This window comes from Pogona vitticeps, chromosome 6 (assembly GCF_051106095.1).
Source record: "Pogona vitticeps strain Pit_001003342236 chromosome 6, PviZW2.1, whole genome shotgun sequence".
Taxonomy (NCBI): Eukaryota; Metazoa; Chordata; class Lepidosauria; order Squamata; family Agamidae; genus Pogona; species Pogona vitticeps.
This window is the reverse complement of record NC_135788.1, coordinates 107,078,449-107,091,906: the sequence shown is the minus strand read 5'-3', so window position 1 is coordinate 107,091,906 and position 13,458 is coordinate 107,078,449. Positions and strand designations below refer to the sequence as shown.

At 43.3% G+C, this 13,458-nt stretch overlaps 1 protein-coding gene across 1 annotated transcript in view; it reads right to left on the bottom strand.

Annotated features, from left to right (window-relative positions):
- Positions 1 to 13,458, bottom strand: part of GYS1 (glycogen synthase 1) — a 38,822-nt gene that overhangs the window by 10,109 nt on the left and 15,255 nt on the right. The window contains exons 5-16 of the mRNA XM_020792779.3: positions 13,081 to 13,266; positions 11,544 to 11,688; positions 10,331 to 10,448; positions 8,792 to 8,912; positions 7,332 to 7,438; positions 6,389 to 6,448; positions 6,060 to 6,138; positions 5,061 to 5,174; positions 3,626 to 3,752; positions 2,479 to 2,574; positions 1,344 to 1,507; positions 592 to 672 (exon numbers count right to left, since the gene is read on the bottom strand). Of these exons, the coding sequence (XP_020648438.2) occupies positions 592 to 672; positions 1,344 to 1,507; positions 2,479 to 2,574; positions 3,626 to 3,752; positions 5,061 to 5,174; positions 6,060 to 6,138; positions 6,389 to 6,448; positions 7,332 to 7,438; positions 8,792 to 8,912; positions 10,331 to 10,448; positions 11,544 to 11,688; positions 13,081 to 13,266 (1,398 nt within the window). The remainder of the gene's footprint in view (positions 1 to 591; positions 673 to 1,343; positions 1,508 to 2,478; positions 2,575 to 3,625; positions 3,753 to 5,060; positions 5,175 to 6,059; positions 6,139 to 6,388; positions 6,449 to 7,331; positions 7,439 to 8,791; positions 8,913 to 10,330; positions 10,449 to 11,543; positions 11,689 to 13,080; positions 13,267 to 13,458) is intronic.

The window sequence follows — 13,458 nt, the reverse complement described above, 5'->3', positions numbered from 1 at the left end:
TCTTTTATTTGTTAAAAATCCATCCCTGGTCTGTGTGACTTCTTATAGGGAATGGTTGGTGGCAGCTTAGTGAGACTGTGGCATCCTCCAGTAGGTCTGGGGTTGTCACAGCCCCTTCCCTGGGAACTTTCAAAAGATGACTAAGAACATGGCTGTTTAGACAGGCCTTCACAGACTCTAGAACATCTTAATACAGTGGTGCTTTTAATAACAATACGTTCAACCCTTCTTTATTATTTTAATTATTTTATTTTGGCTACTGTTGCACTTTAAGTTGTTAATCGTTAATTCTTGTATTGTTGTTTTATAATTTGTATTTGTAAACTGCTCAGAGTGGCCTTGGTAGCCAGATGGGTGGTGTAAAAATAATAATAATAAACCCCACAAGGCAGGGGCACTGCCTTCTAGCATTCATTAAAAGCCCATTTAAGGAAATAAATAAAAATCCCAGCCTGTGATCTTTCTAGTTCTAGATGGTGGCCTTGCACACACAAATCCCATGCTCTATTGCAGACCTTGACTTTAGGGCCAAGAATCCCTCCATATATCAAAGCTTACATTCTCCCTCCTCTCTCATACAGCGATACTCACAGCTGTGGTTTCATGTGGCTCATAGGTGAAATTGTCAGGGAATGCCTTAGCGAGTGCCATATGACGAGCATACATGTAATACTGCAAAAGGAATGAAAAACAAAATAAAAGAGGGCATTAGAGAAGATATCTCTTTTTACATCCACTTGTAATTTGTCTTTCCATTGAAACCAAACAGCAAGCAGAATCTTACTGGTGTCTGTGGAAGGTTAGTGGAACTTGCTGTGGCTAATAGTACCTAATTGATGAGGTGCTGTGATATATCTGCGTTATGGGCCTGATCACATGCTTGACTGAGATGCACCTTGGCAACTAGCCTTGGCAACTTTATGTGAACTGCAACAGGGTGCTGGCCAGCCTTTCTATAAACCAGACAGTACATGTATCTACACCCATGTACATTCATGCACACGTCCACACTAATTTCACAGATCCAGCTCCACCATGAAGCTGCTCTGGCAGCTCCAGATCAGCCTGTCGAGGACCCAAGATATGTTGGAGAGTCCCATCTTTGTGTCCTGTATGGGGTGCAGATTCAGCTGAAAAGAATGAGAAACAGGATGTTCTGTGGAGTAATACCCCAAATGGGGAACTCTTTGCCCTGGAACTGCCCTGGCAGTTTTAAGGGAGAAAACATGAAGTTGACCTTTGGGCTGGGCTCCCCCTAGGGGCAAGTAGGTAAATGGCAATCCATGGAGGACGAGAGGCTGATGCAACGCCCAGAGCAGGTGATATGGGATATGGAGGCTCACCCGCCCCAGGTATTTCCAATCCAAGAGGTCAGAGAGCCGCTCCGTGCGGTTCCGCTGGATGATGCGCTGCCGTCGCGTCTGCTGGCAGAAGCTGTACAGGAAAGAGGTCAGCTGGGTGCACGATTCATCTAAGCCCCGGAAACGTCGGTCAAGGATGTAGATCCCTGGTGGAAGCAGAAAGATTCTTAAAGCATCCATGTGGCTTTAATCCACGAGTGGGCACATGTTGTGGAACTGCATCTCCCATGTTGTTTAACTGCAACTCCCATCCGCCTTTCCCGTCATAGCCAATGGTGAGGAATGCTGGGAAACAGAGTTTCAACAACATCAGAGGTGGCCCATTTTGCCCACCTCGGCTGTGATCCACAATCAACAGTTAAACACTGGCCAAAGTGAAGCAGGGATCTGGATGTTGTTTCTCACTAACTTTCTGTTTCCAAGTGAATGCAAAAGCATGCTGCTTATATACCGCCCCATAGTGCTTCAAGCACTCTCTGGGCAGTTTACAAGTTAATTATGCAGGCTACACATTGCTCTCTCCCCCCCATCGAGTTGGGTACTCATTTTACTGACCTCGGAAGGATAGACGGCTGAGTCAACCTTGAGCCGGCTACCTGGTATTGAACCCCAGGTCGTGAGCACAGTTTTGGCTGCAGTACAGTGGTTTAACCACTGTGCCACGAGGCTCTTCTCTTTGGCATGGATGTAGAGAAAGGATGAGCACAAGGTGGGTGAGGGAAGCTGCATTCTCCACCTGCCTCTATGGCGCTCTGCCTTATTGGTCCAGCAGTCGTTTCTGCACAGTATAGCAGCATCTAGGGGGTCACCATCCTTAGACTGTTGGGCATCCCAATGATGTGTGAATCATGGGCCTCAAGATACACATTATCCTGACAGGCCAAAAATCCCAAATCCTAGCATCCTTTGTTATACTACGATATACTAGGCAATTTGCAAGAAATAGCGGGTAACCACTCAGACAGTACGAAGAACCTCTATTGGCAGACTTCTTGATGTTTGTCTTTGTTATGGGTTCGGGCCATGGTTTCGCCTCTATCATAGATTTGGCCCAACAGGAATTGGTATCGTCCTCCCTCTTCAGAGGTACCAGAAAACTCCAGCTCCTAAGACCAACCGTAAGCAGATGGGTCGGCGATGTGTTCTTCCATGAAGCATCCAAAGCCCGAGAGGTTGGTGGAGACGCTGGGGATGCCCATGACGGTGCATTCAGCTGGAGAAGGAAACCAAGACCTGATCAGAGAATGTAGATGTCTAAACCTTGAGGTCTGCACTTACGAATCTAGATCATCCACCCAGTGCTTCAGTGCAGGTGGGCTTCCCCCACTGAAGACACAAACAACAAATCTTAATGGGATCATCTTTTCAGAATGATCTGCAGGATCTGGTTTCAGACGTGCAGAAGAAAGGCGGACCTTCCCTATTTTCACATACTTCTCCGTCCTATTTTCTCAGCTCAGTATATGTTAGCAAAGTAAAAAAAGAAGGCTTAAAATGGATAAAATCATGACTTCTGATTTACTTTCTGTCATCCCTTCCATTATGTAGTCAAAACAGGAGCATCGATGCACAAGGAGGAGGCCTCCTTATGCTTGTGGGAATCTCCTAAGTATGGCTGAAATCTCTCTCTCCATCTGTCAGTTAAAACAGTGGTTCTTAACCTTGGTTACTCGGATGTTTTTGAACTGCAACTCCCAGAAACCCCAGCCAGCACAGTTGGTGGTGAAGGCTTCTGGGAGTTGCAGTCCAAAACTCCTGAGTAACCCAAGGTTAAGAACCAGTGAGTTAAAAGAACCTGGAGCCTCCAGCGAGAGAAAAGTGGTCTCGGGTGCTCAGTAAGTATTATATGTTGATAGTTGGCAGGGGGTAGAATGGAGTGTCATGGATGGAGGCATGGCTGAAGGGTATTTCACCGTGACAGAAGGGTAGGAGCAAATGCCAAAATTGTGTATTCCCTTGCTTTAAGAAAAGCCATTTTCACTCCCTACTGTCCTTTTTAATTATCCACATTCCTCTTGTCCTCCTGGTTCTTGCTATTACATCTCCAAATTATGCCAAAGATCAGCATCTTGTTCAGAGCAAGGCACACAAACTAGCGTAGCTGTGAAATTGGTGACAAGGGAAAGTATTTGATATTAATTTGCCTTAGCAGTTTTTGAACACAAAACACAAGTCATACCAGTTACACCATTGTGATTTCTTTCTGGTAGGGAGGGTGCAGCCTTCCCTTCCCACCTACACCCCTCACTCCAAGGAACCCCTACCTGGTGTGTAGCCCCAGGGCTCATAATACGAAGGGAACACGCCCAAATGGCAGCCTCTCACAAATTCCTCATAATCCACCGGAAGTAGGGGGCTCGTGGAAGACAGGAATTCTGGATGGAAGATAACCTTGGGAAGAGAGAAAGAAAAACAGTGGCGACTGAATTCACTGCTTGCAGCATGTCTTGAGACACAGAACCCCTCTTTGGGAAAACCTTTGCTCTCCCCATGTGGATCAAATACTCCCACAATCACTTGTTAGTGGCCAGACTGACTAGGATGGATGGGAACTGGAGTCGCACAATATCTGGCAGGGGGGGGCTACGAGTTCCATTTCAGAGAGAGAGATACATTAGGAAACACACACACACACCCCTGTATCCACAGGGGATTGGTCCCAAGTCCTCCCACGGATGCTGAAAACCACAGTTAATAGCAAACGCCATACATAGCATGGTAAAGGGGGGGGGGATCCAGAAATACGTATTTTCACGCTAGTTGTAACAATTTTCTGAAATTATAACCACGTGCTTCCTGTAGGGTTACTTAAAATAGAAAAAAGAAATAGCTACGACAAAAGAAAACAAAGTCTCATGAAACCTATTTGGATTTTTGCCACTGGGGCATGGTTTGTTTTGGTTGCAGCCAATATATTAGCAGATTGGGACAAAGAAATAATTTGCTGAATGCTAATTTTCAACACTTCACGAAACAGTAAAGCAAGAGTGATGCATTCCGTTTGTGATTAGGTCACTTCCATTGAGGGGAAACAGATACTATTACTTCTGCGGAGGGGGGGACTGGGGAGGGGAGGCGCGATGGAATTTCCCCCGGAAACTTATCCAGCACAAGTTTTTCTATAGCAGAACGTGTGGTTAAAAAACAGCACATAATGTTTCTAGTGTCACATGGTTAGAACAGTCAATAGATAAAATATTAAATGTCATGGCTCCATCCCACAGAATCTTGGGATTCATAGTCTGGCAAAGTATTCAGAATTTTCTGCTAGAGTTTTCTAGTGCTGCTCCTTTATAGAACTGCAGACAATTCAACATGCCTCAGCAAACTACAAGTCCCAGAATTCCTCAGGATGGCACCAAAGTGGTATTCAGTTGCTATCATTCTGTAGTGTACGTACTGTATGTTCCCATTAAAATGCTGCAGGAGATCTCATATAGCAATCCTCTGGCAGGAAGACAAATTCCAGGGGACTGGATCAGCTGACATCCCCTACAAGTGCACTCCACCACCACCCACCCCGAATCGTTACTACATCCCTTGCCAGGATGTCGTTTAGCTTTAATGGGATTTTTAAAAAACAAAGTTACAAAGTACAAGCATCCTAATTTCTAGCAGGTCTTTAAGACCTGTTTGGAACCTTCCCTGGCATTTTCACTGCTATCCTGTTGCAGCAGCAGCCAGCCTCCTGCCACTCACCTTGACACGGTCTGCGCTGCTGTTAAAGAGGCCAATGCGACGGATGCTGTTGAGAATAGGGTCAGTAGAGTCATCCAGCATGTTGTGAGTGCAGACGGGGGGAAATGACTGGCGCTGGTTGGAGAAGGAACACAGACAGAGGTGAATAGCCATTATTGAGGAAAGCCTAAGACACGGAAGGCTTTGCCTGCTTTCTCTCTACTCCCTCTTTATTTGAAAATCAGGCTGAACAATAAGCTAACAGAATTTGAGTAAACGGATGATACTGTCGAGCCCAGAATTTGGCCTGTACAAAACAAACCCCTTGGAATCTTAACTTTTCGCCCTCATTTTCTTTCACCTAGGAGGCCCAGGTAGAAGGAAATATCTCCGCCTTTCCTCCCCACAGGCATCTAGGACCTTAATCCTAATTTGGAGCATTCAGGTTTATTCCTCTCTCAGGTCTACCTAAAGTTGAAGAGAGTGTAAATCTGAGCCGAGGCTGTAGAATGAACAAGACTGCCGGTGAAAGTTCACAGGATTAAATGGTCCTCCATACAAAACAAGACAAAAAAGAAACAAACGAACAAAAAACCCAGAATAAAACCCTACTACCTTGTACATAGAAAACTAGAATTAAATCCTTCTTTCCAATTCCTGGATTTCTCATGGAGGATGAGCAATCAATTCTGTGAGCTTCCCAACCTACTTTCTGTAGAGATCAAACCGGAAAATTATCACTTCGGTAAGAACTAAGTTGTAGAGAAGCCAGGCATCCCGCTTTCTTTTTTAAAGAACTGAAGGGCATTGTTCCAAAAACCTCGTCTGCTCTTAGTTCCAACACAACTGATTTAACTTGAAAATATCTGGACTTCTAAAAACCTTCATGACTCCCAGAATCCTCTGCTCTGGGTCTTTTCACCTTCGTCTGTCCAAGAGTTCTCCACCCTAAATCGACTCCATAAGGACCTAAACTTCCTCCCCCATAGGTCTCATTCCTTTCAAATTATGCGCTGATACCTGGGTGGCAAAGATGGCTCTCTTCATCATAGTGAAATCTTCCTTGTCGAGCATTTTGTTCATATCAGGAAGATTCCCCCTGAGGTAAAAAAAAAGATAGGCAGAGCTTAATGGAGTATATAGACAGTTCATGAGACCTTCTTCTTCCCAAAAGGTCACAATTTAAGTATCCATGTCAGAATCAAGGTTCCTCAAATGCAGACACCAAAGGACATGGTGGATTGAATCCCAAAAGGCTTTTCCTTTGTTGCCATGGTGAACTAGCAGCCCCACTCCCAGCTACCCAGCACTTGCATCACCCTTTCGCCTTCTCAAAGGAGACCACTTACACAAGGAGTGATTCATAAAGTTTCTTGCCAAACTTCTCTTTCACAGCATTAGCTGTATCCCTACATTGGGAAAGTGGGAGAGAATGACAAGAGGTTAGAACAGTAGGCAGGGGTCTTGGAGGCTATCAAATCAAGAATTAAGATGACTTGGCAAATCTAAGACACAGCGCCAGGATTTTGGGATTTGTCTCCTTAGAGGGCTTAGTAAAGCACAGGGGACCAGACTGACAGAAAAAGGGGAGTGCTTAAGTTTCAAGTCTTCAAGGAAATGGTGAAACTTTGGCTTTCCAGGTGTTTCAGCTATACAGTCGTGCCTCGCTTAACGATTACCCCGCATTACAATGAATCTGCTTTACAATGATGTAACTGCAATCGCAAAATGATGTTTTTAATGGGTTTTTTTTCACTTTGCGAAGATCAGTTCCCTGCTTCGGGAACCAATTCTTCACATGACGACAATCAAAACAGCTGATTGTCGGGTTTTCAAAATGGCTGCTGGGTGCTCAAAATGGCTCCCCGCTTTGCTTAGGGACGGATTCCTCACTGCACAGACCGAAAATGGCCGCCGTATGGAGGATCTTCACTGGACGGTGAGTTTTTAGCCCATCAGAACCAGGTTTTAATGCGTTTCAATGGGTTTTTTATTTTCGCTTTACAACGTTTTTGCTCTACAGCGATTTTGCTGGAACGAATTAACGTCATTAAGCGAGGCACTACTGTAATTCTTGTGAATAACACTCTACATGGCTGACGGTATGGGACTGAGAGCTGTATTCAAAATAGTTGCAGGGCTAAAGGTTCTCTGTCCCAACTATAAAGTGGGCAAGGTCAAGTGAATTTTTGAGTAGAGGATGTTGTACATGTTGCAACTCCTGATTACCTCAGGCAACCTTCTGTAGAGGATTTATCTGGGGCACTCAGAGTCTGTGTGTGGGCAACTCACCACAGCTGCTTGCGGACAGCCTGGCCTTTCAGAGTTTCCACATTGAAGTTGTTGGTTCGGGCAGGCATGATGAAGAATGCCACCACTGTTGTCTGGCTGCCGTTCACCTGCACAGAGAAAAGCCAGAGAAGGCTGAGGAATCAGCCACAGCTTGCTGCTCCTCCTTTCAGCCAAGGAATTCTAGCTGCATGATTGCCATTACTGCCTGTCTCCACAGTATTGACATTTCCAAAGAGATAGCTGTTGTGTTAGCCTTGGCGCAGTAAAAACTAAAACTCACTTTAAAGCATGAAGATACAACTAGCTTCAAACTTACACTTTAATATACTTGCTAACTTTCAGAAGTGCCACTGGATTCTCTTCTTGCTGCAACAAGGCTAATACAACAACAGCTATCTCTCTGGATATTTCCACAGAGACAATATGGGAGAGGGACTATGTAAATCATCCCAGCTTAATTGTCTATAGGAGATCAGAGCCTAGTTATGTTCCAAATGCAAACTTCTACAAGCACCTCTCAAATTAAATTCAGATTGTGTAAATGTCCCCTGGAGCTGGTGGTTATGGCAGGATGTTTGCTGCTCAGAGCCATGCAGGGAAGTATGATAGGACAAAGGAGATTTTCCTTTATATGTACAATACTTTCACAAACAGTTTCTACAGTGTACTGCTAAAACAATGCACTTTGGCTTAAACATTAGAGGCTCTTTGTAAGGCAATCTTTTATCAGAGGTATACGGATGAGTCCTCCTCTGGAGGAGAGGAAGTATGTACACTCACAGAGTAAGCACAACAATCCAAAAACTTTGAAAATAACAGCACTTGCTGTGTTCTCTACAAACCATGTTGTTATTTTCAAAGTGTTTTGGATTGTTGCTGGCTTTTTGGTCGTGTTCGCTAAAAAATTTAAAAATTCAACATTAATGTATTAAAACCAAGACATTATTTTTAACCATTGCACACAGGTACCTTCCATTTCTATGCCTCTCATTTGTACATGCACATTCTACCTCTGCAGACGCTAACTTCCAGTGTGGTGTACTGGTTAGAACACAGAACCAGAAATTGAAAGGCTCAGGTTCTAATCCCCATTCATTCTGGGTGACCTTGCCCTAGTTATTTTATCCCAACCTGCCCTGCCTCACAGGGTTGTTGTGAGAATGAAGTGGAGAAATGGAAAGCCATGTATGCTTCCTTGACCTCACTGAATGAAAGCCACAATATACCTTTGAACTAATAAATAAATGAATAATTTTATCCAAAAAAGGTTTGTTGGAGGTCATAACTGTTTGGGGTGCTCTCATTTCTGCTACTATGGAAGGCCAAAGGCTAGAAATTGACATCAGGATTTGGAGCTAACAATTCCACAAGCCACGCTCTCCAAGACACAACCACAACAAAATGTTCACCTCCCTTTTCTTCCTCTTCTTCTGTCTCTTTACATCCCTTCTAGTACTTACCCTGAGCAAGTAGTTGAGACGGGCCAGGGCTTCCAAAAAAATATCAGCCCCTTTGTTGTTATATTCATAGCGTCCGGCAATGAAGAAGAAAATGGTCTTATCAAGGTTGAAGTCCAGGTGCCTAGGAGAATAAGAGGACGAGACTTCGAGTGAATACACAGAAGGACACAAAATGAAACTTTATCCAACTCCACGTTATGCATATTTTTCCTTGCAAGTGACTGATAAGATTAAAACTTCAAGGATAATAGAAACTAAATTATTAACTACTCCTTTTAAAACACATCATTGTAATGTTTTGCTTTTCCTTTTTGTGGTTTTAATTTGATGTTATGTAGAGAGGGCAAGGTGCTCAGTGATGGGCTAGGTGGAAAACTATCCCACAGGGCTATTTGTGAGGGTCAAATGGGAGGGGTTGGAAAGAAGAACCATATAAGATATCTTGAGGAAAGGCAGGATAAAAAACAGCAAACATATCAAGCTTGTAGTATATACATTTGCAATAATTTAGTGAAAGACAGGATACATTTTTTTTTAAAAAAAAACATCCTTTTAAAGAACTGTTGGTGCATAATAAATGCAGGTGCTGCTCAGAATACTATCCGAAGGACAATGAAAGGCAAGAGATGCAACACAATCATACGTGTATTTACTCTGTGGTCTCAATAGGTGCACTGTGACTTCTTGTTACATGTGCTCAAGTCACTTCCAACTTACAAAGACCCTTAAACACTTTTCAAGATGTTCAAAGGTTGGTCTGTCATTGTCAATCCAACGTACATTTTCATGGCCGTGCAGGGATTTGAATCCAGGTCTCCTGATTCCTAGTCCACCACACCATATTTGCCCTACTTCTTAGGGAAAAAAAATCATGTGCCCCTCCCCATGCAGCACGATCTGCTTTGAAAATGAGGAGTGTCTGAAATTTTGCATGAGTTTTGCATTCAGTAAAAGGCAAACAATTCCATGAACATGGAACAAAACCCTTATCCTAAGTCTTCACAGAGCTCTGAATCCCAGCCAAGATGCATGATTTATGAGGTGCCCTACAAATCATTAAAACATAAAAAAGCAAAAGACAAGAGAGAAGAGTTCTGCCTGCAGGCTGACAATGCAATGAAAAATAAGACAGAAGAGAAATGGGACAAAATGAGGAGGAGGAGGAGAATAGAGAGAAAAAAATATAAGACATTGTCAGAAATGTAATAACTGGGAAGACAAGTCCGAACCAAAACAAAATACCAACATAATGAAGTTTAAAAGTTGATTGTTCCCCCAGGAAGCATATTCGTGCTTGAACAAGGAGACTTCCAACTAGCTATTCAAAGAGCTATCTTTTGTGACTTGTTGCTCTTTCTTGTTTCCTGGGTCTTAAAATGTCTTCCCATAGCCCATCCTCTCGTGTTCAGTCTCTACTGGAAACCTCACCTCTCTCACTAGCCCCTACCCTCTGCCTTTCCTTCAAGACCCAACTTTCTGAGATAGGCAGCCATTTTAACCAAGACAACACCCACTCAGAGAGAACCCACAATGACTCACCCATAGAAGTGGCCCCGGACGAATTCCTGGATACGTGCTTTACTCTGGGCATGAAGGTTCTGGAATTCATGCATGGCAGAGAATTTCTTGACATTCAGACCATTGGGAGTCACAATGTCTGGATAAGTTGCAGGGGAATAAGGAGGAGAGAAGAAAAGAAGCACAGAGTTTTATTTATTTTAAGAATGTGAATCTGTGCATCCTTCAGAAGGGACAGACAGATAACCAAAAAAATCCAGGGATCAAAATTGGGCCCAACTACTTTCACACATCTTGAATAACTCCTGACTAAGCAAACTAAATACTGAGCCAGTCATCTGAATGGGAGATGCAATATTACCCTGATGGAGGAAGGGAACTCACAATATCACAGGGAACCAGTCCACTGATGCAATACATCAGGAACAAATGTTGTCTGAGCTGTTCTTTAATACACAGAAGAAAACACACTGAGTGTGCTTCTACAATGAGTTGGCAGCTTCATTTAAATCCCCTTCCATGAACCCAAAGACTAAAGGTGCACAGCAACATTAAAAATAACAGACAGCAGAATAGATCTTTTTCTACTGTGGCTTTTTTTTAGTACCTAGCTGGGAAACGACACAACACACACTTGTGAAGCAGTTGTCCAGAGCCTCACTGAGAGGTTTTTCTCTATCTCTGGAATCTGATGTCCTTTTAACAGGAGATGCCAGTGACTAAGACTGGTACCTTTCACATGAAAAACATGCTCTTCCAATCCACCAGCCCATGACCCCTTCCCCCATAAAGACTAGAGACTTGAGAAAAAAAATCAAAATGAAAAAAAGAAGTGTACATCAACAGAAGCTGAACAGTGTTCCTCCTAGCGGCTTCTTGAAGCTAATTAAGAAGTCCTCACGTGCATTCTCAGTCCTGCAGGTCGGCATGCACAGAAAAATCCAAGCAAAGACTCGGTAACTATTACTGCGAAGCCATTGAGAGTTACATTATTTGCCTTCATCAGGTAGAACTATACAGTACGATTTTGGTCATTAACAAATTCAGGAGTCTTAATTTTACAAAATTATTATTATTATTATTATACATATGTTACAGAATAAAGATATTAATGAACTTGAAGAAATAAAACTTAAAACAGAGAGAGGAATCTTTAATTCTACATTAGATTTCAGATTCTATACGATCTGAATGGAACGATTCCATCTCTCCCAAACAACTGCATGCAAGTCACCTGGTTTCCGTTTTAGTAGGTGTTCCGCTTCCACAGCTGTAATTTGGGAGACGGTGGTGAAAACATGTGTGCAATGAACAGCCGCACGCTCCATACAGTAACGGTGGTATATCTGTCTATCACCAGCCTCCTTATCTAGATTAAACTGGAAGGAAATTGGACCATTGAAGTCAAACAAAACCTGGCTGTAAAGTCAAAGGAACAGAATGTGGCAGGAATGGAATAAGAAATGGAAACGATGCAGTTTTAAGAGCAAACTTGCATATCATGGTTTGCAAATAGGAAACCAGAATGAAGGACTGTCAGGGCATAGCTGCACTGTCCTAGGAAATCCCCTTCCAAATATTTTTTGTTCTTCATCAGATTGTTCATCAACATCTCCCAGTGCTATATCCAACCGCCATAAAATAGGCTATAGACTGGCGCTTAAGGAGAATTACCTTGCACTTCAAAAAGCAACCTTGCTTTATGACAATTTTATTTATACTTTCCTCATTAATAATGGAGTCATTCATTACTGCTCTTCCTGTCCAGACCCCTACCTTCAGCAAACTTCTACTGTTTGAAATTCTGTTCTGTAACTCATGTCTGCAAAAGGTTGATTATGTCACACGCAGAATGTGATTTTCAGGAATTAAAAACATCTTACTTCTGTCAAGTGGCTTTTCTGCTTTCCAAGTAATCCTTTTCACTGCATGGAGGCTGTGGAAGCCATGGGACAGAAGGAAGAAGTCTTCAGTTATAGAAAATAACTGCCACCAGATAACATTACCAGTAGGAGATTTCCAGGCATCATTGTCACTCACACTGTTCACGGACAAATTCCAATGGGTGTCTGCGACACAGAAGCAAACTAATTGCCCAAAATATTCATAATCACAGTGATCATGCCTAGGTAGGATGGGGGTGCAGAATCACACTTTCACCCTGCACCAAAACTATTTTAGTTTCCAGCATAGAATATGTGCCCTTTCCTCAAGTTTTGCCTCCTTGAAGATGATGTGAGGATCTTATTCCATAATGTTAATTCTTGCACCAAAATGTTGCTCAGAAATGCTGTGGAGACAATTGGATCTCTAGGGGTGAGAGTGGGATTTTGTGACCAAAAAGCAAGAACTAGAGCTTTCCAAGACAGAGTAAGACACATCGTAGTGTTATGGTTAGAGTGTTTGGATTGGGATTCAGTCAATCCACATTCAAGTCCCCTGATCATACATAAATCTCACTGGGTCATCTTGGGCTGCCAGTCACTCTCCCTCAGCCTCAAAGGCTTGTTTCTGAGAATAAGGTGGGGAAGCCACCATGCCTATTATCTTGAGCTCCCTAATGTCAATGCAGAATGTCAATGTAACTAAAACCAGGTTTTGCTTCCCAGGCAACTCAAAAACCAGGTTTTGCTTCCCAGGCAACTCAAGAGCTGCACCAGATTCTCCACAAGACCAAGAAGAAGACAGCTTTCAACTTCTCTCTCTGCCCCTTCACTTCCCTGACCTCTCCACTCCATCCATATCAACTCCTGCACTAATAAAAGTCTCACCTTCTGAAGATTGTTATAGAAGTCCACACTGCCTGCACACAGATAGCGCCCAAGCAAGGTCGCATGGGTGGTGAAGATGGTAGCCACCGGAAGCTTCCGGATCCGGCAAAGGAAAAGACCAACTCCAGCTAACCATTCGTGGAAATGACCAATGATGAACGGCTTCTCTTCGCACTGTGCAGCAAACTGTGGAGAAAGAACAAGTCGAGCATAGGCAGAACTTGTGGAAAGGAGCAGGGGGAATGGACAGACGTTATTTGAGATGGCCAGAGTTCTCAAGGCCATCTTCAAAGGCTTTTCTTACTGGTCCACCAGTAATGTGGTCAGGCAAATGAGAAAAAGCCTCATGAATGTCAGCCTCTTTACTCTGCAGTTCTT